Source organism: Lepidochelys kempii, chromosome 5 (genome assembly GCF_965140265.1).
Source record: "Lepidochelys kempii isolate rLepKem1 chromosome 5, rLepKem1.hap2, whole genome shotgun sequence".
In the NCBI taxonomy this organism is placed as follows: Eukaryota; Metazoa; Chordata; order Testudines; family Cheloniidae; genus Lepidochelys; species Lepidochelys kempii.
The window spans coordinates 89,144,099-89,169,724 of record NC_133260.1 but is presented as its reverse complement, the minus strand read 5'-3'; the positions used below and the strand labels follow the sequence as shown (position 1 = coordinate 89,169,724).

Genomic DNA, 25,626 nt, shown 5'->3' with positions numbered 1-25,626 from the left:
GCCAATGGGCCTACTCACGTGCATAAAACTAAGCATGTATATAATTACTTGTGGCTCTAGATGGATGTAGGGCTAGAGAAAGAATATTATTTATTTCCTTATCTTGCCCAGACTTAATTTCATATCTCAAGAGAGAGAGTGTGTCAGTCAGTCTGTCCCCCTCAATTGTTGAATTGAACAGGGGATTTCCCAAAGGCCTGTAGGCTTTGGCTCACATGTAATATTTATCATGTATTGTTGGTTTATTGTAAAGCTGTACAAGTAGCATACTTTAGAGACTATCTTTTAATCTATATAAAATGGTAATTTATGAAATGATGACCAAACCATGTCCATTCCTCATTTTTTCAAACAAAGTTAATATGTATAACACCAGTGTCTCATTGCCAGTTGCAGATGTTTTTTATACTGGGTGTGAATATTCAGTAGTTTATATTCTATGAATTGTTTAACACAACTATGAAACAACCAAATAAGTAATGTAGAAAGACTGTTTAATTTACAAACTGAGCAAGTTCAATGGGCATAAAATGTAGGAAATATTTTCCATATAACAGGGTACTCAAAAAGACAGACAAGGTATTTAGTTCCAATGTACAGTATGTGAATTTCATAAACAGGAGAAACATTCATTTTGGGTTGTGTTATGATATTGTGTAACATTTTCAAAAGCACTTATGTCCCAGCTCCTCAAAAGTAATTAGGCTCCTAACTGCCACTGCGGGGAGAAAGGATGACCCAGCAGTTGGGGAGACATAGGAGACACATGTTTAATTCCTTGCTCTGCCATGGACTGCCTGTGTTGGACAAGTCACTTAGGCTGTCTATGCCTTAGTTCCCTATCTGTAAGGGATCCCAGAGAAGATAGGGACTGCTAGGATAATATCACCCATTGAAACATCATGAAATGATGCCCCTATGACTGAGTTGGTCACAGAATACATGGACATAGAACTGCCATTGAAATCAGTAGCTAGGAGCCAACATACCTTTGAAGATCTGGGCCTAAGTGACTTCGAAGTCCTAATGGGACTTAACAGCGAAGTCATGTAGGTGCTTTGGAAAATGTCTCTCTAGACTTTTTCTAACAGCTATTAAGCACCCTACATATAGTACTGTTTTTAATTAAATTTTTCACTTGTTTTTCTTCACAAAACAGCAGAGTGATCTTTTAATACATAGTGCCTTTTGTACAACTGCTATCTGCATTCCTAAAACTTTGGCAAAACTTTTTCTGGAGTTAGAAATTCAAATCTACTAACCCCAAATCTCTTACTGAAATGTAACTATTCCTTTCAAGAGAAGTCCAAACAATGGGAGATGCCAAAATTCATAGCTAGTGCTCTCATGCCTTAATTGTGTTTCTGCTGTTCTTGAGGAACCTGGCTCACTTTTCTCTCAATGTTTCATTTTCAGCAGTCAAAGTAGGAAGGACCTAGCAGTGTTGCCAAGTGTCACAATTGTAGAGTTTCCTCTATGGTTTTGGGGGGTTGGCTCATGGTTTTTTGGAATGCTTCGGAGTTGGCAATCCTGACCTGGGTGACCTATTACTACCTTAGCCCCGATCCTGCAAACCCTTATGCACATGCGTAAATTTAAGCATGTGAAATAGCCCCACTGAACTCAGTGGAATGACTTATTTACATAGAGTTACTGGCATGCTCCTGTGAGGCCTTGCTTTACAATTTCCATAGAACATAGTTCGTTGTACCTTACAGGTGGTGTGGTGGGTATTACATGACCATGAAGAATGCTCATTGTTTCCTGGAGATTGAAGTAATTATTTTAATGATGATGTTCAGTGTGAGAGGGGTTGAAAATAGATATTAGTATGTAAACGTCAGAATCAACTATTTCTAAACACGTATGTCCACGCACACACACACAAACACCATAACATGTAGTACGCTTTGCGGTGTTCCCTAATATGCCTTTGAATGAAGATTCAGAACAGTGCAGAATTTGGTTTCTGTGCTGACATATGTGGAGAGTTAGGATCTTTCCTGTCTCGTCCTTCTGATGTAAGTCAGACTTACAATGAGATTTTAACATTGTATTTTATGGAAAGGAGCTGCTATGCTGTACTATGTCAGTGCGTTGGCAGTATCTGGCATATGTCATTATATAGCTTTTTGTCACATGGCATCTTAAAGGAATGGCAGGAGCCATTAGGATCTATTTAGTGGTTGAATTAAGTGGGAGCACAGCTTTACCTCCTATCTTGTGTACACTACAGGGACATCCTCAGATCACATTTGGCCAACAAATGCAAATATATATTCACTCCTGCTGGTTTAAATAAGACTTCTGATACTTGACTGTTTCTTTATTGAATAGCTTTTTGGAACGCACAAACAAAACAAAGTGCAAAGATTCTCACTTCCTAATTCTACACAAAATAAAGAGAAGTTCTGAATGTGTAAAGTTTTCCAAATAACTATCTAGATTCAAAGTCTTCACCTTCAGCTTTCATCTTCCTACAAACACAGGAATAGAAGTTACCATACTGGAGGTCTACTTTGTCCAGTACCCTGTCTGACAGTGATTCATATAAGATGCTTTGGAGGACTCCAAAGCCCTTTCCACTAATAAACTCTGTTCCTGCAAACTTCCAAAGCCCCTATGCACAGATTCCCTCCAACGTCTAAAACCTCTTCCCACTATCTCCTCCTCCTCTAGAAAAAATCTCTGTGTCCTACCACAAAAATCCAAAGCCCCTTCACAGATCAGGTGAATCTTCCTAAAAGCATCAAAGCAAACAAACCTATGTTTGGAAATAATGCAAATTGTCTTATTTGTAAACATTAAACAGCTGTAGCTACCCACCCTTTGCAAGCTCAGTTTAAAGAAGCAAAAGCAGCTGTAGCATCCCATCCCTCTGTAACTGATCCAAAGCCCATTGAAGTCAGTGAAAAAACATTGACTTCAATGGCCTTTGGATCAGGCCCTTAGCAAACTTCTTCATTAAGCATGCTGGGCCAAATTCATCCAGAGCTGAATTTAGCCCCCAGAATTATAGTGTATGAAGCTAGAATTCACAATTTCACATGGTCTAAAAAGTTGATTTTGTTAGGGCCTCTTCCAGTTCCTTTTCAGGTAAGTCGAAAATGTGTTCAGAAACACCTCTTGAAGTCTGTCACTGTGGAATACCCACAACGGAATGAGCTGCACGATGCATGCCTTACAAACAGTGGAACAAAAAGGAAAACAAACAAACAAAAAGGGGAGGGGGAGGTAAAAGAAAAGTCATTACAGGTAGCTATAAAGAAATCAAATCAGTGTTCATGTAGGTTATAATAATTAGCATTGAAAACTTTTGTGATACTGCTACAGTCAATATTTCAGCGTGGGGAGGGGTTTTTTTTCAGTTTCCAACTGATGGAATCTACTCATATCAGTGCTTGTACCTAACTCCAACTACGGTTAATTGGTGACATATATAAGCATCAACAATTCACAATCAGCATTAAGCCTGTACAGAATTTTTCATTTGGGGCCTGATCCAAAACCCCATGAAATCAATGGGAAGACTCCAGTTGACTTCAATGGGCTTTGGGATCAGTCCCTGAGAGCCCTGTAATAATTATTAAATTTAATTACCAAGATCTCATGGGCTAAACAACCAAATGTCTCCTCTCCAACAGTTACATACATCAGTGATTCTCTAACAAACTCCTCCGCAGTCTTTGTTATGAGATTGGGTTTTTGGTACATTGTCATTGGAGTAGAAACAGCAAAAGGAGCCACCACCTGAAATAAAAGATCATTATTGACAATAATTAGTGCCTTTCATTTAGAAAGGTCCTTAACACATTATAGAAGGTATATGGAGCATCAGTGAAAGGGCAGCCACCTCTCAGGTGGAGTGAGGAGAGGAAGCTTTTGTTTCACAACAGTGAGGAGGAAATTTTAGCAGGGACATTGGGCCACCCAACGCTTCCACACGGGTGTCCAGCACTTCATGGGATTGGGCTCTGTGACTGGACTTCAAATATTCATGAAAATGAAGGCAAATAACAAAGATACTATATCACCTGTATGATAATTCCCTTTGCCTTATATTCTGCTTGAAGTGCTTTGGAAAATGTGCATACAAAAGCCTAGAATAACAAAATTGAATAAACTTAGTCATAAGGAACTGAAATTACTTGTGTGCACACATGCATGCATATACACACATACCCCTTACCAAAATGGCCCCCAACTATCATCCAAGCTAGAGCACAAACATGTCTGCAAAACCTAGCAATGAGTTACTTAGTGAATCCACCTGCTGTACCACATTTAGAAAAGGAGGGCCTGAATCTGATCCCACAGGATCTTCTACACAGAAAAAGTTGTACCCATAGTCCAGCACGAGTCAGACATGAAACAAGCGCTAGTGTACAAGGGACTCAAAAGTATCCCAGGTTATGAAAATGCAGTTTTGAGGACACAGTGGTAAAAAAGCCTGAGCTGTGTTTACACCAGTTGCTAGCACAGGTGCAGTTGTACCATTGCTGGAATATAACACATTCTTCTTTTGACACATGTGCTGAGACATCCACCCCACACCAGGCCTGCAGGGGGAAATTAGGCCAATAACCTATAGGCTGGACCTGGAGGAAACCTAGGGTGTACAAGGACCTACTTGCAGATAAGTCCAGCTCGGGGGAGGAGCTGGGCAGGACCTATAAAGAAAGGAAGGAGGTGGGTGGGGTGGGTAACCTACAGTTGCATTTCCTGATACAAGGGTAGGGTTGCCAGGCATCTGGTTTTTGACTGGAATGCCCGACTGCTAAAAGTCTGGTCGGCAGCACAGTGGGGCTAAGGCAGGCTGCCTGACATGGCTCCACACGGCTCTCAGCAGCAGCCGGCATGTCTGATTCCTAGACACAGGGGCAACCATGGTGGCTTTGCATGCTGCCCCTGCCCCAAGCGCCGGCTCTGTAGCTCCCTTTGGCCAGGAACTGCAGCCAATGGGAGCTGCGGGGGTGATGCCTGCAGGTGTGGGCAGCATGCAGAATCCCCTGGGTTCTCTGCCTAGGAGCCAGATATACTGGCCATTTTCAGGAGCCACCTGAGGTAAGCGCCGCCTGGCCAGAGCCCCCACTTTGAAAAAATCCTTCCTGCATCCCAATCCCCTGCCCCAGCTTAGAACTCTCTTCTGCATCCCAACCCCTCATCCCCAGCTTGAGTCCTGTCTCACACCCAAACTCCCTCCTGCACCCTGCCAGCAGGTTTAAAACAAATAAAAGGAAGTTCTTCTTCACTCAGCACACTGTGGAACTCCTTGCCTGAGGAGGTTGTGAAGGCTAGGACTATAACAGGGTTTAAAAGAGAACTGGATAAATTCATGGAGGTTAAGTCCATTAATGGCTATTAGCCAACCCCCTATCCCAGCCTAGTGAGGGTGGAAGAGAGCAAACGATGGAGGGAGAAGGGATGGAGTGAGCAGGGGTGGGCTCTCAGCGAAGGGTCAGGGCAGGGGTGAGTTCCCAGGGCAGGAGTTGGGGCAAGGGTGTTTGGTTTTGTGCGATTAGAAAGTTGGCAACCCTATACAAGGGGGAAGAGTGGGAAGCTGCAAGGAGAGAGTAGGAAGCAGTCCAGGGAAGAAGCAGTAAGGGCTGGAAGAGTAAAAGCCCAGAGCTGCTTGGTTGAGGGTCCCTGGACTGGAACCCAGTGTAGAGGGTAGGCCCAGGTTCCCCTACCAGCCACTGGAGGAGTGGCACAGACCAGGCAGTGAGGAGCAGACTGCACCTGAGACAGTTTGCCTTACAGTACCTTAGATAGGGGGAGAACTTTAATGTGAGTTGACTGGCAGGCTAAGCTATGAAGAGGAAAGTGCCGCAGCTCCAGGAGCATGAGAGGCTAGTGAGTGAGTGAGAACAACGACTGACTGAGTAACTACAGGAAGGGTTTTAAGACCAGATAGCAGAGCTAATTCCCCATCTGAGCCACAAGGAGGCACTGCCAAGTGGTGAGTAGTGCAGTTCCTGGGCCAATGCACTTACAGGAGAGTAACCATTGATTCCACTCAAGTTAGTCCCAATTTACTGTTGTGAGTGAAATCCAAATCAGGGCTGGAATTTGGACATATTTATTTGTATTGCTGCTGTTCAAATGTCTTGCCAAAAATCATGAGTCAGGCCCCATAACATCATGAGCCTGGCTTACAAATAATTAGACTTTTAAAAACAGTACGTTTGGCAGAGGAAAGAGAGATAGATACTTTCTGTTGCTTGATCCTTTAGTGTTTTAGTGTTTCCAGGCTTCTCTCCACACCAGAAGGGCTAGAAACTTGGCTTTCATTTTTTAAAAAAAGTAGTAAGAGTCTCACATAATCTCAGGTTTCAGAGTAGTCTCATGACTTCAGTAGCTGGGGCATGGAGACACACCAAATATCAAGTGACTCGGCAACACTGAGTCATTCATCAGTAATTAGATGCACAAAATCAGTGTTGAAGATAATGTTTTCTGGTGCTTTTTAGATATTATGCAGAGGGCAACTGGTGTTTTACACCTCAATAGTCTCATTCCAGCATCTGAAAATATACTATGAGCAGTGAGAGGAAAGGTCCCTTTTTAAACTGGAATTAACTATATAGTGGTAGAAGATAAATCATTTGTATGCTTTTTTTGGCCCATAATGCCATTTTAATCCCTAAATAGAATTGAGGTTCACTTTATTTAAAAAATTAAAATCACCAAAAGGCTAGACAGCTGAATAAGCCATTCTAGGCACCAGAGAATAAGGGTTGCATTTTGTGTGTGTGATTCTCAAGTAGAGGCTGGTAGACAGGCCCTCTGAAAAACAAGAGAAGGGATTGGAAAAAAACCTGAAAATTAAAGATAGACGAGTGTTAGCCTTTTAGTTCCTCTCCATTTTCTGTCACATATTGCAGTGCTCTTTATCTTGCAACAGTGACAAGAGCCAAATTCAAAAACTCTAGTGTGGAGAAGAACCCAAGCCTGGAAATGTGGCTCTGGATTGAGATCCATATTTCATGGACCCAAATTGCAAAATTAAGATCCACAGATGAATCTAGATCCCAATGTACCCATAGTTCAATATTGTTCCTGTTGGGACCATCTCTAGTCTGGAAACTTTGGGCCTGATTATCTGCCGTGCACCTTGTATAGTATGTTACTCCTGTACAAACTGAGCAAAACTGGGTGTAAAATACTATCAGGTCAGAATTCTCCACTCATTTACATCAATGGTAACATTTTTACATCCACTTTGCACAGATCAATGACTATGCAAAGTGCAAGTAGAGATGACGGATGGTTTGGTTTTTAGGATACTAGCCTAGGACTTGATCTGGGTCCGAGTCCCTGCTCTACCACAGACATCCGTGTAACAATGGGCACGTCACAGCCTCTCTGTGCCTCAGTTTCTCATCTATAAAATGGGGATGATATGGAAATGCTATCTTACAAGTTTCAGAGTAGCAGCCATGTTAGTCTGTATTCACAAAAAGAAAAGGAGTACTAGTGGCACCTTAGAGACTAACAAATTTATTTGAGCATAAGCTTTCGTGAGCTACAGCTCACTTCATCAGATCTTGTGAGTATTTATATATTAGAGTGTGAGGTTCTCAGATATATGGTCCCTGTTTCCATAATAAGTACCTAAAAAGAGACATGTCAGTCGGTCATCAGAAATTTTTAGATAATGCTGACCACGTTTTTTTCAATCTAAAAATATTTTATTAAATTTGATTTCACTTTTGAGTAGAGCCATGAGAAACTTAGGCAACCAAAAAACCCCACCTAAAAACTCAGGTTTCAATGTAGCTGAAACTTGGGCTAGATTTGTGTGAGTTTGGTCTGGGTTTTGAGGAAGCCTGGGTGGAACGTCACCCAAACAAGAGCTGAGTTTCAGCATTTTATGGTTTTGAATGGAAATCAAAGTGAATCCTATCAGTATGAAGTTAAAATTTTGGGAGTTTTAACTCAAAGTGAAGCCTCCAAATGAAACACAGGCAAGGCAACCCCTACCTGCTGATGGTGGGGCAGCTGAGTGAGGGAAACTGGGGGTCCGACCTGCCTGCCCTCCCCCGCCACGCATCTCCCATCTCCATCCTTCCACTACACAAAATTTTACCCTCCACAAAATCTGTCACATTTTGTGCATCTTCAGTCTTGAGTACACCAGTTAGCCTGTCCCTACAGAAGTTCACCATTGTCCTATTCTTTGCCTTAGTTTAGAGGGATACTATGAATATTGTGGTGGTGGTGTTTAATTGTATCTGAAAATATCAATATTATTAGTCAGATTCGCAGCTAGTGCATTGCTTCCATAGACTTCAATGGAGCTACACTGATTTAGACCAGCTGAGGTGTAAAACATTTCAGCAACACTGATTTACAAAGCAATATGAAAGACTTACTTTAGAAGCTGAATATATAGTATATAATGGACAAGGAAAGGTGCCCAAACCAGAAGAAAGGTTCAGAATAAGTCCTTTTCGTCTGAAATTCAAATTAAATTGTTAAAATTAAATTTTCCTTTTGCTATATTACAGTAGGATCTGGGTCCTGCACAAGATTAAATCTGCAGTCTTTTCCTCTAGAAGGCAGAACTTTTCTATTATACAAACAGAATAGGCTACATTCTCAAAGAGAGTCTTTAGAGCTTAATTAGGCACCAGCAAATACACAGACAGAAAATTGTAGAAGTGTAATTTAAGTGAATAGTGCAACTGGAACCATGGGGGATTTTGCTTATGGTGTTTTACATCTGAGCATGAATATTGTCAGATATTTGAAAAATTCAGAGAAAAGAATTTATGCTTATAACTGCTCCTTAACCAAACCATTCCTCTTCCTACTTCCTTCATTTGTGCCTTCATTTTCCCTATACGCAGTAAAAAGCATCTCTCAGCTATTTTCATACTAACCAAAGGGAAAACTAATAAAAGGTAAAAGCTTGTCTTTATTGTTGCTGAAACAAAAATTTACTGTATCCTAAAATAAAAATTTTCTTCTCACCCTTTTTAAATTCTAACAGATGGAAATTTAGTTATCAAAATTATGTCTTAAATATATGTTCCCTTGAAACAGATAAGAAAAGGAACCCTTTACTCATGGAGCTGAATTAATTGCTCTTAGTAAATCCAGTTATTGTAACCTATCTTTAACACTTAAATATTATTATTCCAAACTCTACAGCTACCTTTAAAAATACTTATGTGCGTAAAGACATTTGTATGTTTAATTAGACTCATAAAAGGCAGGTTTACATATGCTATACAAGCATATCTTTTTTGTAAACTTAACCCAGTATATTACATCTTCTGATCTGCCTTATATTTTACTTTTTTGTTACAGTTCCTACCAGTTGTTCACACAGCAATGGGAGAAATAAATTATACTGAACATCGACACACTGGAACTTGAGTAGTTATTGCAGAACTAATTGGAGCTAGCAAGTATTTGCTAGAATTAGAACCCACAGAAAGCTTAAGGGAAAAAATGTACTTTTACCTTCGCTCCATTTGTTTCAAAATTATCTGTGTCATCTACAAGAAATAAAACAGCTATGAGTTACATTCCTTCTCCCTGTGCTTTGTGTCTTTTTTTTTGTTTGTTTTGTTGTTGTTTTTTTTAAACAAAGAAAATGTGCTAACACCTTAAGTTCTTTAAGAGTACGGGGGGGTCTGAGCCAGAGCAGGTAGGTTAAAAAAAATACTTTGAAATTTTGGGGAAAGACTAGAAATTTTACTGGCACAGATTAGAACACATTGAGTTGAATTGTTGACCAAAGTTTCCAAGGGTCAGTTTGATATGCAACTTTCTCCAGCTTATGTAAATCTTCTCCAAACTATCTGAATTTCATGAGTCTGTAATATTGGATCAAATATCTCAATCTGTTTCTTGGTATTTCAGCATTTCCACTTCTGGTCCCAACTAGGATCAGAAAGTGCAAAAACACAATGTTTTTCCTTATCTTTTCAACTTTTTCAAGCCGCAGCATAAAAGCTTTAGGTTCATTTTGAATTTCAAAGGTTTGTGTTGTATCTCTATCACTCTAACCCTGTTTTAGCAAAGCACTTAGTTATGTGCTCAAGTCCATCCCTATTTAGTGAAGCACTTATGCACATGCTTAACATTAAGTATGGACTTGAGTCCGTTTGAACTCAATGGGACTCCTCAGTGTTCAAAGACTTACACATGTGCTTAGCTTTTAAGGAGAAGAGCCTTGATAGACAACTTACAAAGAAAGGAAGGGCTAACACTGTAAACTAGTGCAGATAAACATACTGGTGCTTAGTTCCGGTCAGCAGCGTGAAGGGGGTGAGAATGTGCATTCGGGGGTTTAAGCCTCATTTTCAAATTGGAATTTATGGACGAAAGGATGGAGCCATTTCGTGTCCGAGTGGGTGAAGGGAGAAGGTGCCAGTCATAGTGGACAGAGTGGAAAAAGGTCCAGAGATGAGTGGCTGGAAGACATCAATATGGAAATTTGCCATGAAGTTTCACTGGAACAAGGAGGGCAGAAGAGAGAGACTACAGTATCAATGAAAGCAGATGCCACAAGGAACATCCTGCCCCTATCCAATACAATGGCAAAAATCCCATTAAATGCACTGGAGCCAGGATTTCACCTCACGATGTTTAGAGCTTGCAGGAGGTCAAGAGCTTACATATGATCAGGACAAAAATGAGAAACCAGCAGAAACATTTGAAGAGAGGATGGATCTAGTCAGAGACATGATTAATTCTTGTACCAGCATTTGGAATAGACGGAAGGGGGCATGTGGCTTTGTGAGAGGCCAGAGAGGTGGAGGTTGCAGTAACTAGGGGAAGGCATCATCCAGGCCGAGAAAGGGAATTATTTGGTGGAGGGGTAGAGAGGAATTGGCAGATTTTATGGAAGTTTTATAGAAAGAAATGGCAGAAATAAATAGTTTATTTTAGTTGAACAATATGAAAGGATTTATACATCAAACCTTGAAGAAGAAATCATTTGCCTAACCAGCTAACACAGCTTATTTTGGCTTGTCCCACTTCTACACACTTAAATTTAGCCTTTTAGCTGTCTCCCCCCCCCAAGAATTATTTTGGGGTTTGTGCTGGATTTTAAAATCCAGACACCTTTCAAGAAGAGAGATTCTTTGGTAAGCAGTCAAAGCAATTCTCAGAGCATAGCCTTTGAGAAAGTATGTGGTGTGATCAAACAGGCCAAACTGGGGGAGGTAGGTATGTTAGATAGGGGGAGGAAACTCTCAACAATTAAAGAGGAAAGTCTGTCGATAAAAGCCTCTCATGTCATGTTTATAAAGATATTAGCTAAGGTTGAGATGAACTATGAAGCATTTAGTTGTAGCTCAGGTTAACATGTTGCCCCAAACAGCAGAGCAACAAACCTTAATCAGAGCTGGGGAGGTGGTGAAATACTAACTGTGCTTGAAAGGGAAGTAGCTAATCAAAATTAGAGCTGGCCAGAGAACAGTTTTGTTTTGAAACAACTTATGAGGTTTTGAAATCTGTCTTCAAAAGGTTTGTTCAATCTGCAATGAATGTTTTCACAAGGTGGAATTGCATCACATCCATTTTTGAAGCAAAAAGGTCAGATTTTCAATCTCTCTCTCTCCAACCAGTGTGGACAAGAAGCTTTCCTGTCAAAGGTTTTGTCAAAATTGTTACCTTTTTGCAAAACATTTTGGTTTTTGCCACAACAGCCTATTTAGACAACCAAAAATAGTTTGTTGAGAACTTTCTGACCAGCTCTAATCAAAATGTTTCACACGTAGCAGAACCTAGCAAGTTAATTAGACTCCTAAAATAATGCTTCCATTATGGCTCAGGATGAGCAGCTAAGAAGCCAGCCAAAATGCAAGGAGATAAGAAAACTCATTGTCACTGTTTGAAACAATATCTTTCTCTGGTATAATACATTTATTTCTTTATACACTGAATGTGTGTTGTACATACCTTGGTAACAGAGATAATGTTGCAGTTGATGAGGTTCTGTTGAAAACAAGAAAATAATGCAAATTTAAACACATTTTGAGGGGTCACTTAGCTGGCATTTATAACATGAGGATTCAGTTTGCACAGACTTCTAATGGAACATCCAGGGTAAAAAGTAATTCAAAAGGAGGCTGCAAAAATGCATGCATATTTACCAAGTTTGTACATGCAAATAACTATTTTCCTGCACAATTATCCATTTGTCATTGTATGTTCATTTGTAAGTATGTTTAGTTAGGCCCCAGTTCTCCTCCCACTGAATTCAACAGTGCGACTTCCACAGACCTCAATGGATGCAGGATCTGTCCCTTAGTAAATGGAACCTCCGGCCCTAATTGTTACATTGCAAGAAAAAACAACAGTACTACAACGTAATCCTACCTCATCTGTGTCTGCTCCATTTAGGAAACGGCATGGAAGAGAATTATGAAGCATTCCAACATTGTTAACTAGTCAGGAAGGAAACAGAACAAGAAGAACTATATTTGGATGAAGTGCATAGTTTAGCTGGTTAAACAAAAGGTTTCTCCTTAAGATGCTTTTAAGCTATATGTGAAGAGAAATGCTACGTTAGTGACCCATTTGCTCCCACTGAAACCAAAGCCATTGATATTGACCTCAGTAGAAGCAAAACCAGGCTATTACTGGGTTTTTTAAATTCATTAAAGGGATACTTAAAAAATACTTTGTTCCTATTCATAACACTCCAGTTAGCTTTAACAAAAAGTTCATTTCTAGCGGCTTTCAGGTTCAGTGCAAGAATTCCACACAGCTGTAAAACAAATGCTGAAAATGAATTCATTGAGATTAAACAGGCAGAGTTACCACATAAAATGGATACTACTCAGCAGGTGGTAGATTGGCTTAGATGGTAAATAAATTACTGTACCCTATTAGAGAAATAAGGAACCCAGAGAGGGCCTTGATTCACCTCTACAACCTGTATAATAAACAACCAAAACCAGTTTATTAAGCAAGTGCACACTTAGTTTTAATAACGTCTACATGTTAAAACCAGCTGTTAGTGTCATATACATCATGTTCTAAAACAAGTGATGCCAATTTGTAGTTCCATAGTAAGCTGCAATTACTTAAATGCATTTGTATTTATATAATGTATTATCAAAATACTCTTCAATTAATGGGTCTAATTAACTTACCCAAAATGCCAATTTCTAAGCCTTCAAGACTTTCTTCAATATTCTCATATATGTAATCTTTTGTAAAGTCAGCTTGTATGATCTTCACATTTCTACCTGTGGCCTGTGCTGTAATTAACAACACAAAATGTCTTTATATATAAATAGAGAGAATTGCAATCAGGAGGAATGAGCCAAAGAACTTGGTTCACCCTTTTGTATTGCACTCTGTACTACATGCAGCTGTTTCAACTCCCTTGCTTTTTAACAGTAATCAAAATATAAGCAAAAGGCACTTTCTGTAACACATTTTTTAAGGAAAATGTAAGGTCAGTTTCTGCTCTGAAATCTGTGGAGCGCTGCCCAAATATCAAGACAAAATTTAGCCCCCTAACTATAAATAATGCAAAATTTCTAACATTTCCCCCGATTATTTTAATGTTTATAAGAGAAGGGTTGCAATTTATTGAAAAAGAACATGCTGACAGATCTTTGATGTAAACTCTGTTTTATACAATTATTTAAAAAGTTTGCTTCTTTGTAAGATGAACATTTTAACAAGCAGAACTGGACTTGGCATTTTGGGTGCAGGTTGTGAAATAATATTTTGCTGCCTCCCTCTGAAATATAGCCTATTTGTGTTATTCATAATCACACCACTGTAAAATGGGTCAGGCTAAGGATTTTGGGAAGGATTATTGAGGCAACTCTTTGGGCAACACCTCAACTTTGACTCATTTTACATAAAAGGGAAATGGGAGAATCTATAATCTCTCCCCCTCCCCAACACCTACCCCTCCTCCTGCAAAAGTGGAATCCAGCTGCAGAATTCTGTCTCTGAGTTGTTTGATTTATATCCCGTTTACATTTTCAATACTGTCTTCACAAAGAAGAGAGGTTGACTGACTGACTTCACAAATGAAAGCTGAAATTCTCTGTTGGAGAGCTCAAATTATAACTCTGCTAACAAGGGGGCTCACATGAGAAATATTTACTACTAAACCTGCTTTCAGGTTTCATGATCATCTTGAACCTCCGACCAGGTTTGTTGAAAGATTTGCTAAGTGAATCTAGGACCAGTTGAAAGGCTTTCTCTTCCTCCCTTTCTTGAACGGTGATCTGAACACACACATTTGTCAACAATGGAAATGCAGAGACCATTTCAGGTGCACACAGACTCCAGAAAGTCTAGGAGCTTCCTTCGGTGAAATGGAAACTGATTCTATAGCTATACGGAATTGGACTTTGTATCTAACTTTCCTATGTGTTTCTTTTATGTCACCCGCTAGTGTCATCAGAGCTTGGCCTTTTGGTGGGGGGAGAAGGGAGAGACCCTAATTTCCCCAGAAATTGCAAGCTTCTAATTCCACTTCAGTTATCAGCATATCTTCAGATTTGGCAAGAGCTTGCTTCTTCTGTACATCTGAGCTCTGCTTGGGGCAGGACAGCAGGGAGGCTGTCAGGAAGCCAATTATGGCTCCGTGATTCTGCGGGCCGGACTGTGCCAGGCCTGGCATGAGTTAGAGAACCAGTGTAATGGAGTGGAGCAGAGCTCCAACCTGTTCCCTCCCTGCCCCCGCCCAGTATGCTGTGGGGTGAAAATGGCTGGTGCAGGAGCCAGCTCCATCAGGTTTGTACCAGCTGAATCCCTGCACCTGAGTAGCACAAAGGAGCCTGAGCTAATTGCAGAATCTAGCCCTAAATGTACAGGGAAAGACTCCAGCAGCAGCACTTTTCCTCACCACAGTGAAAGTCTCGGGTGGCATGGAGCCAACAAAGCCTTTCTCTGCTGCCTCCCCTCTTCCGGAACCTTTCGCTGACAGACGTAGCTGCACACCATAGTGTGGAAAGGGACCCTGGCAACTCTGGTCAGCACTGCTGACCAAGCCATTAAAAGTCCATTTGGCCACAGCGGGGCTGGCTGGCTCCCTGCCAGGGTCCACGCAGCTCCCAGGAAGAAACTGGCATGTCCCTCTGGCTCAGGAACGGCCCTCGGGGCTCCACGTGCCTCTGCCCTGAGGGTCTGGGAGCCATCCAAGGTAAACACCGTCTGGAGCCTGCACTTCAAACCTCCTCCAGCACCCCAACCCCCTACCCAAGCTCAGAACCCCCTGCTGCACCCAAACTCCCTCCCGGAGCCCGCACCCCAAACCCCTGTCTCAGCCTTGAGCTCCCTCCTGCACTCCAAACTCCTTGGCCCAGCCTGGAGCCCCCTCCTCACCCCAAGCCCCTCATGCCCAGCCCCACCCCAGAGCCCTCACCCCAACCTGGTGGGGGAGAGCGAGTGATAGAGGGAGGGGGTATGGAGACTCAGAGAAGGGGCAGGGCAGGGGTGGGGCTTCGGGGAAGGGACAGGCACGGCAAGGGTGTTCGATTTTCTGCGGTTAGAAAGTTGGCACCCTATGTGACATCTAGCTATACATACTTTACACACTGCCATCCAATGGTTTATAGTATAAACATAGCCTTCGTTTTATGGTTTGATCAATGTTTTACATACACGACACAAAATGTGTTACATTAGGAGCCTAATAGACATAACGGCTCTACTTGTCTGCACAAACTCAATCTCTTTTTTTCTCTCGAATCTTATCTTGATTTTTTTAAAGGCCTTCCTGTCTGAATAGGTGGAAATTTCACTCTACATTCCAACACTGGAGATAAGTGTTTTTTTAATTCTGGATTTCTGCCTATGTAGAATGCCAATTCTGCAAACTCCTATGGCACAACTGTAATTCATGGGGCTGAACGTGTCAAAAGAGTAATCCTTTTCAACTCACTTCCTATACTGGAGGAGGAGGTGTTCGCTATTTGTTAAAGTACTGGACTGAGAATAAGGAGGTGTAGGTTCAATAACTAGTGCTGCCACACATTTATGTGACTGTTTAAAAATTAATCTCTGTGCCTTCGCAAAGTATTTCTAGCCATCAGTTGTGGATAATGATACTCATCTACCTCACAGAGTGGTATAAGAGTTAATGTTTTGTAAACACTTTAGGAACAGAATCCTGGGTCTCCTGAATCCAGTGCCCTATTACACCATGCTGCCTGTCACAGTCTTCTTCAGATTTAAACACTTACCAATTTCAGTGGCTACTTTCTGCAGTTTTTCAAGTGTTCTGCTTATCATAACAATATTTAATCCACGTTTTGCCAGCTACAAAAGAGGTGTTTAAAATGATTAAAACCGATGACATTCTGGTGATGAGAACATTAAATGACTTTTTTAGCTTTCAGCACTAAGCATTTTATTTAATATTTCATTTACTTTCAAGTACCCATCACTGTACTATCTGGAGACATGACAAAAATTAAAACCAAGCAACACATTAGTTAAACTGCTTATAGCAGCTGCACAAACATCCCCCTCCGTATATGATCCTGACCCATCATAACAAAACCCTCTGAGCGTCAACCTATAGCCAAACAAAAGATTTGCCAAAACAATGTCCCTTGAGCCCTTCTCGGAAAGGCTCTAATTAATTGACAGAAGGAGAGCAATTCCACCTGATATTTCCAATAAGGGGCCTTCTGCTGTAGAACTGACTTCCCCATTAATTCACCAGAACCTGAATTTGTTGACTTCCAGGTCACTCTATAATATTTCATGTTTTTCCAACATGCTTCCCTCCCCACCCCCACCCTGAGAAAAGGGGCTAAATGGGCTGTATTGAATAGTGGGAGGGTCCTAACTTTGGGGTGAATTTTAAAAGGATTATATATTTTGGACTTCGGTTAGAATTTATATTATATAATATATATATCATGCCCCCAAAACTTGAATGAGAGAATTTTTAAGTAAAGTGAAGTAAATAAACAAGCAAGAGTTTTTGTGCACACAAAAGTACATCCATAAAAATGTAGACAAGAATTTAGGTTTGTAGATGCAAACACTTCTTGACATAAGTCTGTTTATAGTTGGTGAGGTAATGTGAAATAATGCAAAACAAATGGTCATATTCTCCCCTTATTCTTATGGCTTCTTGTGGTAATTCTAGGCCTAGCAGCAGTCAGTTTGCAGGCAGGCAGCCTAGAGTAAAGTGGGGTGATTTGTAGCTCTCTGTTTTAAGGAGCAGCCTGTTTTGTCTCTCTCTCTCTCCCTCCGTTTTTGGGGTCTTGTGTGTTATAATTCTGAAGTCTAAGAAATAAAGTAGTGTTAGGTTGCAACCTTCCAGCAAGAGTATTTTATGTTTTTATCTAACTTCTCTCTGTGTGTACATATATATAATGAACATAAACATTTCCACTCCCAATTAGAGCTTTGTGCACAGATTGAAAGGAGAATATGCCCCAGCTTGTGGAGTGTATGTTTTTAACAAGCTGAAGTTGCACTAGAGTTTGGGTGCATGATCAGAGGAGAGAGCTGAAGCTAGAAAGCTGCCCACAGAAGCAGGGAGAGGCGGAGTTAAATAAATGTGTACAAAGATAAGGTCAACTTCATCTGAAAGTACCAGGTTTTACTTAGAGAGTAAGAAACTAGTTGACAAACCCCACACACTGAAAAGGCATTCATTTCTGTAACTGACTCCCTGCAATGCTTTCCCCCCTAAATCTATTTGAGGGAAAGTTTGTCCCATTGAGCTTCCCTGAAACAATGAAAAGAATGTTAAGAAATAAGGACCTTTGTTTAAAAATTTGCTACATCGAGAGTATGAGGGAGAGTTGTCCACTAAATGTATTGGAAACAACCATTTGCATTTTAAGCACAAAGACCATTCTCACAGTTCTGAGCTTTTGGAGACTCTTACATAATTGTCCGGTGCCACAAAGAAACATGCAAACACTTAGACACTGTGGCATTTTGAAAGCTCATTTTAAGGGCTGCATTTGAAGTACTCAGGAAGAGAACTCTAATTGTCTACGTACTGGCAAATTTCCCTTTGTCCACATTAGGCTTGACTCAAGCTGTTTCCAATCTATTCGGAAGGCAACGGAGACATGGTCGCTGTTTCCATGGTCACTCATTCCAAGTTGTAATTTGGGGACCATTTGGATGGGTTTTTTAAGCATTCAGATCCATGCTAGTAATATAAATATCATCATCAAAAACTGAGCTATTTTTCTGAACTTTGGTTTTAATAAATGCGTTTCACTTATTTTTATTGCAGTTTGCTGAAAAAAGTAAATGATAATGATTTTCATTGCTAAATGAAATGCCAAATTTCAGCCAAGAATAAATGTTTATGGCCAGCTAATAAAACCCTAATAAACAGTGATCATTAGACAAGAGCAGGAATCATTTTAGCTTCTCTATAGCAGGCTGGAAATGTGACGTGATGATGGCCAATTTTTAATGCAAAAGAGAGTTGGAAAATACCACTCTACTTGGGCTTGTATACTATGGCCTTTTCTGTATTGAGAAAATTCATTTTTAATCAGTCATGTTGAAGGGCAAAGTCATGTTTAACATTCTATTAGTAAAAACATCTTTGTTAAAATACTTTCTAAGACAATGCATTTTCCTAGTACAGACAAGGCCTGTGATGCAGCTAGAGAATAGAATTTCCCACTGCGGATGAGAGCAAGCCCCAGCTTCCAGCATTATGCAACATAAACCTGTTTGTATTAGGAAATCCTGACTCCCAGTGGTAAAGGATTTAAATGCTCATGAAATTCTGGGGTTCCTAAAAGGCAAGATCATCATGACTACTTCCAGCAGTGACAAATGTCTAAGCATGTTGAAACAGGTTAATAGAAGGCTTAGGCACGCATTGTAGTGTGCAACAAAAGACTTTCACACACATCAAACCAGTAAAAAAACCACTATGCCTTATAGAGCATTTTTGCAGCTTCCAGAATGAGCCAAGTTTTCAAATAGCTAGAGCCACATGCAAAACTGCACAGATTTTGGGCCTCATTTGTGCATGTTATTACTGCCGTTGCACACACAAACTGGCCATACTCAGACTAGATCATAAGAACTTAAAGTTGCAGGATTATGATTTATGGAACAGTTGTTCTAGATTTCTAGACGTTTGTAAAAGCTATTAGATTATTTTTTCCTAAGGTCTATATAGTGGGATTTTGGGCAGGACTGGCATCCCCAGTCATTTTTTTTTTCTTTTAATTTCTCGCGGTTCAACCCTGTGAGACCTGTCTGACTCAAATCTCTCAACAAATATGTGGCCCAGAGGAAGTAGGATAGGAGAGCAGGATTGCAAAAATGAAGCTCACCAAAAGGAGAAATGGATTCTGCAAAACTGCTTTAAAATGTTTCTTCTGGTTCTACTGCTAAAACAAACCTAAAATATTTGTGTCTGCAGAAGGATGTAATGGGAGACTCCTGCAACACTGTAAAATAGTGAATCAACTGGAATAGGGCAACTCAAGCCATAATTAATTTTCACCAGATTGTAAATAACAGGCTAAGTTTTAACAAATCACACAAAGGTTTTCCCAAACACCACAGCTTATATTATATGAAATTCCTCGCTCTCAAAAATGATCTAATGAAACCCTGATTTAAGCAAATCAACCTTAAATGTTTAAAGATATGAAGCTATTAATAAACAAGAAAAGTTGTAGTCAAAAATTGCCCTATGCTTTCACTTCAGCTCAGCAAGTTCAGGGTGTTCAGAAATGCTGAGCCACAAGCCTTACATAAATACGGGTCTTCATATTAGCCGAGCAAACTAGAGATGCTCAGCCAGTAATACTCACAGAAGTCTGTCCCTGGACATCATTCCAGGAAGATAGAAGTGTCAAGCCTGTAAATTGCCAAAGGCCAGTGCCTTGACATGCTAAAAGTGCAGCGTAATGGTACATGTAGGTACCAATGCTAAAAGTGCAGCATAGTGACTTCATAGGGGCCTAAGACTTCACATAATCCCAGCAAGCTGTGGCTGCTGAGCCAGTAATTCTCACAGAGACCTGTGCCTTGAGATCAGTTTAACAAGTCTGAAGCCCTGACATCAGCCCCCAAATTAAAAGGCCTCACAGAAATCTGTTCCGTGAAATCAGCCAGCAAGCTAGAGCAAGTAACCTCAGAGCGGTCTCTGCCTTGATATCAGACTAGTCAGCTTGAGGAACTCAGCCAGTATTGTCACAGATGCCCAAGAAGCTGGAAATGCTGATTCAGAGACCTCATGGGAGTCTGGACTTTCACATCAGCCCAACACGCTAGAGTGCTCATCCAGTGGACTCACAGAGGCCTGAACTTTAATACAAATCCAGAAAACTATACATGCTGAGTCAATTGCTTCCACAAGCCCTGTGACATTAGAAAGCTATAACTGTCATGCCAGTAACACTATGCCTTTACATCAACCCAGAAAACTAGATATGCTGAGCCAGGAACCCTCACAGGGGCCACCCCTCACAGAGGTTGCAGATGTCTTGAGGCATCTAGATAAACTTATGTGTAGTGCTGGGAAGAGCAGGTGGTCGTGGTACATGTAGGTACCAATGACATAGGGAAAAAAGTAGGAGAGACGTCCTGGAGGCCAAATTTAGGCTGCTGGGAAAGAGACTGAAATCCAGGACCTCTATGGTGGCATTCTCAGAAATGCTTCCAGTTCCACATGCAGGGCCAGGTAGGCAGGCAGAGCTTCAGAGTCTCAATGAATGGATGAGATGATGGTGTAGAGAGGAGGGGTTTAGATTTATTAGGAACTGGGGAAACTTTTGGGATAGGGAGAGCCTATACAGGAAGGATGGGCTCCACCTAAACCAAAGTGGATCCAGACTGCTGGCACTTAACATTAAAAGGTTTGCAGAGCAATTTTTAAACTAAGAGATGGGGGAAAGCCGATTGCTGCAGAGGCGCACATGGATCAGACAGAGACTTCTCTTAGAGGAGAGTCGATTGATAGAGATTCTCTAGGTTTTAGTCAGGAGGAGAGGATGGAAGAGAATAAAGTATGGGCCAGATCAGACAAGAAACATTCACATAAAGAATCTGCACATCAGAAAAGGGCAGACAAATAAACAGTGACAAGTTTTTAAAGTGCTTGTACACAAATGCTAGAAGTCTAAATAATAAGATGGGTGAACTAGAGTACCTCGTGTTAAAGGAGGATATTGATATCATAGGCATCACAGAAACCTGGTGGAGTGAGGACAATCAATGGGACATAATCATTCCGGGGTACAAAATACATCGAAGGACAGAACAGGTCGTGCAGGGGGTAGGGGGGAGGCACTATATGTGAAAGAAAATGTAGAATCAAATGAAATGAAAATCTTAAATGAATCCACATATTCCATAGAAGCTCTATGGATAGTAATTCCATGCTCTAATAAGAATATAACAGTAGGGATCTATTATCGACCACCTGAGCAGGACAGTGATAGTGATGAAGAAAAGTTAAGGGAGATTAGAGAGGCTATCAAAATAAAGAACTCAATAATAGTGGGGGATTTCAATTATTCCCATATTTACTGGGTACATGTCACCTCAGGACAAAATGCACAGACAAAATTTCTCGATACTTTAAATGGCTGCTTCTTGGAGCAGCTGGTACAGGAACCCACAAAGGGAGAGGCAACTCTCGATCTAGTCCTGAGTGGAGCACAGGATCTGGTCCAAGAGGTAACAATAACAGGACCGCTTGGAAACAGTGACCATAACATAACAACATTTAACATTCCTGTGGTGGGAAGAACACCTCAGCAGCCCAACACAGTGGCATTTAATTTCAGAAAGGGGAACTATGCAAAAATGAGGAGGTTAGTTAAACAGAAATTAAAAGGTACAGTGACTAGAGTGAAATCCCTGCAAGCTTCATGGACACTTTTCAAAGACACCATAACAGAGGCTCAACTTAAATGTATACCCCAAATTAAAAAACACAGTAAAAGAACTAAAAAAGAGTCACCATGGCTTAACAACCATGTAAAAGAAGCAGTGAGAGATAAAAAGGCATCTTTTAAAAAGTGGAAGTCAAATCCTAGTGAGGTAAATAGGAAGGAGCATAAACACTGCCAAATTAAATGCAAAAATATAATAAGAAAAGCCAAAAAGGAGTTTGAAGAACAGCTAGCCAAAAACTCAAAAGGTAATAACAAAATGTTTTTTAAGTACATCAGAAGCAGGAAGCCTGCTAAACAACCAGTGGGGCCCCCTGGACGATCGAGATACAAAAGGAGCACTTAAAGACGATCAAGTCACTGCAGAGAAACTAAATGAATTCTTTGCTTCAGTCTTCACAGCTGAGGATGTTAGGGAGATTCCCAAATCTGAGGAATTGTCACAGACTGAAATGTCACTAGAGGAAGTTTTGGAATTAATTGAGAAACTTAACAGTAACAAGTCACTGGGATCAGATGGCATTCATCCAAGAGTTCTGAAAGAACTCAAATGTGAAATTGCGGAACTATTAACTCTGATTTGTAACCTGTCGTTTAAATCAGCACCTGTACACAATGACTGGAAGATAGCTAATGTAACGCCAATATTTAAAAAGGGCTCTAGAAGTGATCCTGGCAATTACAGACCGGTAAGTGTAATGTCAGTACCGGGCAAATTAGTTGAAACAATAGTAAAGAATAAAATTGTCAAACATGTAGAAGAACATAAATTGTTGTGCAAAAGCCAACATGGTTTCTGTAAAGGAAGATCATGTCTTACTAATCTATTAGAGTTCTTTGAGGGGGTCAATAAACATGTAGACAAGGGGGATCCAGTGGACATAGTGTACTTAGATTTCCAGAAAGCCTTTGAAAAGGTCCCTCCCCAAAGGCTCTTATGTAAATTAAGTTGTCACGGGACAAGATGGAAGATCCTTTCATGGTTAAGAGATAGGGAACAAAGGGTAGGAATCAATGGTAAATTTTCAGAATGGAGAGGGGTAACTAATGGTGTTCCCCAAGGGTCAGTCCTAGGACAATCCTATTCAACTTATTCATAAATGATCCGGAGAAAGGGGTAAAAAATGAGGTGGCAAAGTTTGCAGATGAGTTAAGACCAAAGCAGACTGTGAAGAACTTCAAAAAGATCTCACAAAACTAAGTGATTGGGCAACAAAATGGCAAATGAAATTTAATGTAAAGTAATGCACATTGGAAAAAATAACCCCAACTATACAAACAATACGATGGGGGCTAATTTAGCTACAACTAATCAGGAGAAAGATCTTGGGGTCATCATGGATAGTTCTCTGAAGACGTCCATGCAGTGTGCAGCGGGCAGTCAAAAAAGCAAACGGGACGTTAGGAATCATTAAAAAAGGGATAGAGAATAAGAGGGAGAATATCTTATTGCCCTTATATAAATCCATGGTACGCCCACATCTTGAATACTGCCTGCAGATGTGGTCCCATCATCTCAAAAAAGACATACTGGCATTAGAAAAGGTTCAGAAAAGGGCAACTAAAATTATTAGGGGTTTGGAACAGGTCCCATATGAGGAGAGATTAAAGAGGCTAGGACTTTTCAGCTTGGAAAATAGGAGACTAAAGGGGGATATGATAGAGGTATACAAAATCATGAGTGGTGTGGAGAAAGTGAATAAGGAAAAGTTATTTACTTCTTCCCATAATATAAGAACTGGGGGCTGCCAAATGAAATTAATGGGTAGCTGATTTAAAACAAATAAAAGGAAGTTCTTCTTCACTCAGTGCACAGTCAACCTGTGGAACTCCTTGCCTGAGGAGGTTGTGAAGGCTAGGACTATAACAGGGTTTAAAAGAGAACTGGATAAATTCATGGAGGTTAAGTCCATTAATGGCTATTAGCCAGGATGGGTAAGGAATGGTGTCCCTAGCCTCTGTTTGTCAGAGGGTGGAGATAGATGGCAGGAGAGAGATCACTTGATCATTACCTGTTAGATTCACTCCCTCTGGGGCACCTGGCATTGGCCACTGTTGGTAGACAGGACACTGGACTGGATGGACCTCTGGTCTGACCCAGTATGGCCATTCTTATGTTCAGAGATCTGTCCTCTGTTATAAACCCATAAGTGCAGAGGTGTTGAGCCAATACCCATATAAAGGCCTTTTGGCTTCAACCCAACAAACCAGAGGTGCTGAGGAGGAGACATCAGTGAGACCTGTGCCTTCACATCTGCCCAGAGAACATGAGGCACAGAGTCAATAACCTCAGAGGGGTTTATACTTTGATATCAGTACAGCAAGGCAGAGGAGCCATGACAGAAACTTCAAAGGGTCAGAGGTATTTAACCAGTAGCCTCACAAAATCCTGGGCCAGCCAAATGAAGATGCTGAGCAGTGAGCTCACAGAGGCCTGTGCCTGGCATCTGCCCTGTAGATTAGCTGAGCAGGGTTTAAATCAATAAGGCTTCTTGTGGAGTAAGGTCCTATTCAGCATAAATAAAGATGGTGGAATCTGACTCTTACTCATACAACAAAAGCCAAAATAATTAACAAATGCTCCACAGTAACTGGTCAGTAACAGCCAAAGTTTCCAAACCACACTCAAGCTGTTCTACTCCTCCCCAGTAACACAAAGCAGCATAAATGTGTTTTAATTGTCCTGTTAAGCCAGGTTTACAGTTGCTTTCTATTGCTCAAGTAGCACAAAGCAGGCAGTGTGCACTGAGTCTGACACATAACATTTGCAGGTGCACCTCTGTATGCATGCAAAACCCACATTTGTGTGGGCAACACAGCATTTGTAACGACACATTGGTTAAATGTCATCCAAACACTCACTTATATGCACTGATCCACAAGTTCCACGGGTAGGCATTTGCACTCATAAATGTGGTTTTGAAGATGCAATTGGGCATGCATACTTATTCCTCCTATTCTGCACATTCTTCTCCTAGATGATCCCCTCCCCACACCTGCCCATTCACTGAGAACTGGACCAAAGACAAGGGAGGGAGCAATGCTGCAGAGAATGAAACTGACCCACTCTTCTGCATGAGAAGGGTGTGATCCATGGGTCATGGAGGCTGGTTTGGACACAATAATAATAATTACCAATGCATATTACATTATAAATACTAGACACTTTTGTTTATGCTTTATATGTTCAAACAAACTATAATACTGACAACCCCAAATGCTCAAAATCATGCGTCAGGCCCTTAATGCCCTAAGATTGGCTTAAAAATAATGTTTTTAATATGTTTTTTCTATGCCTTCTGGTTTTTGTGCCATCAGATAACATTTTCAAGCTTTTCTCTGTAACCATGAGGGCTAGAAAAAAAATTTCAATTAAAACTGAGATTCTGTCACAAACATTTGTTTCCAGGAGCAGGGGCATTAAGTAATTCAGCATGGAACTCACAATAAAATTGTGGGAGTTGGCACTGCTATTAAATAGTCACCCCTGTGAGGTAGATATTATTATCCCAGTATTAAAACTGGGGAAATTGAGGCAAAAAGGTTAAGGCCAACACTTTCAAATTTGTGTTTAAGGTTAGGCACCCAAGTTTGAAATACTTGGCATAAGTGACTTGCTCAAAACCAAACAGCAGGTTAATTGAGAATGGAACCCAGGTCAATAGATTTTCCAGTCCCAAACCTAGTCTATTAGACTATACTGTCTCCTAAAGTTTATACTATATAATTATTACAGAATGCGTTAAATCTTTAGGATCACTCAGTATTTCCCTTTGAT

The 25,626-nt window shown here is 40.7% G+C and overlaps 1 protein-coding gene across 1 annotated transcript in view; it reads right to left on the bottom strand.

Moving 5' to 3' along the window:
• Nucleotides 1-529: 529 nt before the first annotated feature.
• HSD17B3 (hydroxysteroid 17-beta dehydrogenase 3) overlaps nucleotides 530-25,626 on the bottom strand; it is a 28,660-nt gene continuing 3,563 nt past the window's right edge. The window contains exons 3-11 of the mRNA XM_073344956.1: nucleotides 16,182-16,257; nucleotides 13,122-13,229; nucleotides 12,343-12,410; nucleotides 11,923-11,958; nucleotides 9,472-9,506; nucleotides 8,376-8,457; nucleotides 4,035-4,100; nucleotides 3,601-3,750; nucleotides 530-3,180 (exon numbers count right to left, since the gene is read on the bottom strand). Coding sequence (XP_073201057.1) covers nucleotides 3,070-3,180; nucleotides 3,601-3,750; nucleotides 4,035-4,100; nucleotides 8,376-8,457; nucleotides 9,472-9,506; nucleotides 11,923-11,958; nucleotides 12,343-12,410; nucleotides 13,122-13,229; nucleotides 16,182-16,257 — 732 coding nt within the window. The 3' untranslated portion in view covers nucleotides 530-3,069. The remainder of the gene's footprint in view (nucleotides 3,181-3,600; nucleotides 3,751-4,034; nucleotides 4,101-8,375; nucleotides 8,458-9,471; nucleotides 9,507-11,922; nucleotides 11,959-12,342; nucleotides 12,411-13,121; nucleotides 13,230-16,181; nucleotides 16,258-25,626) is intronic.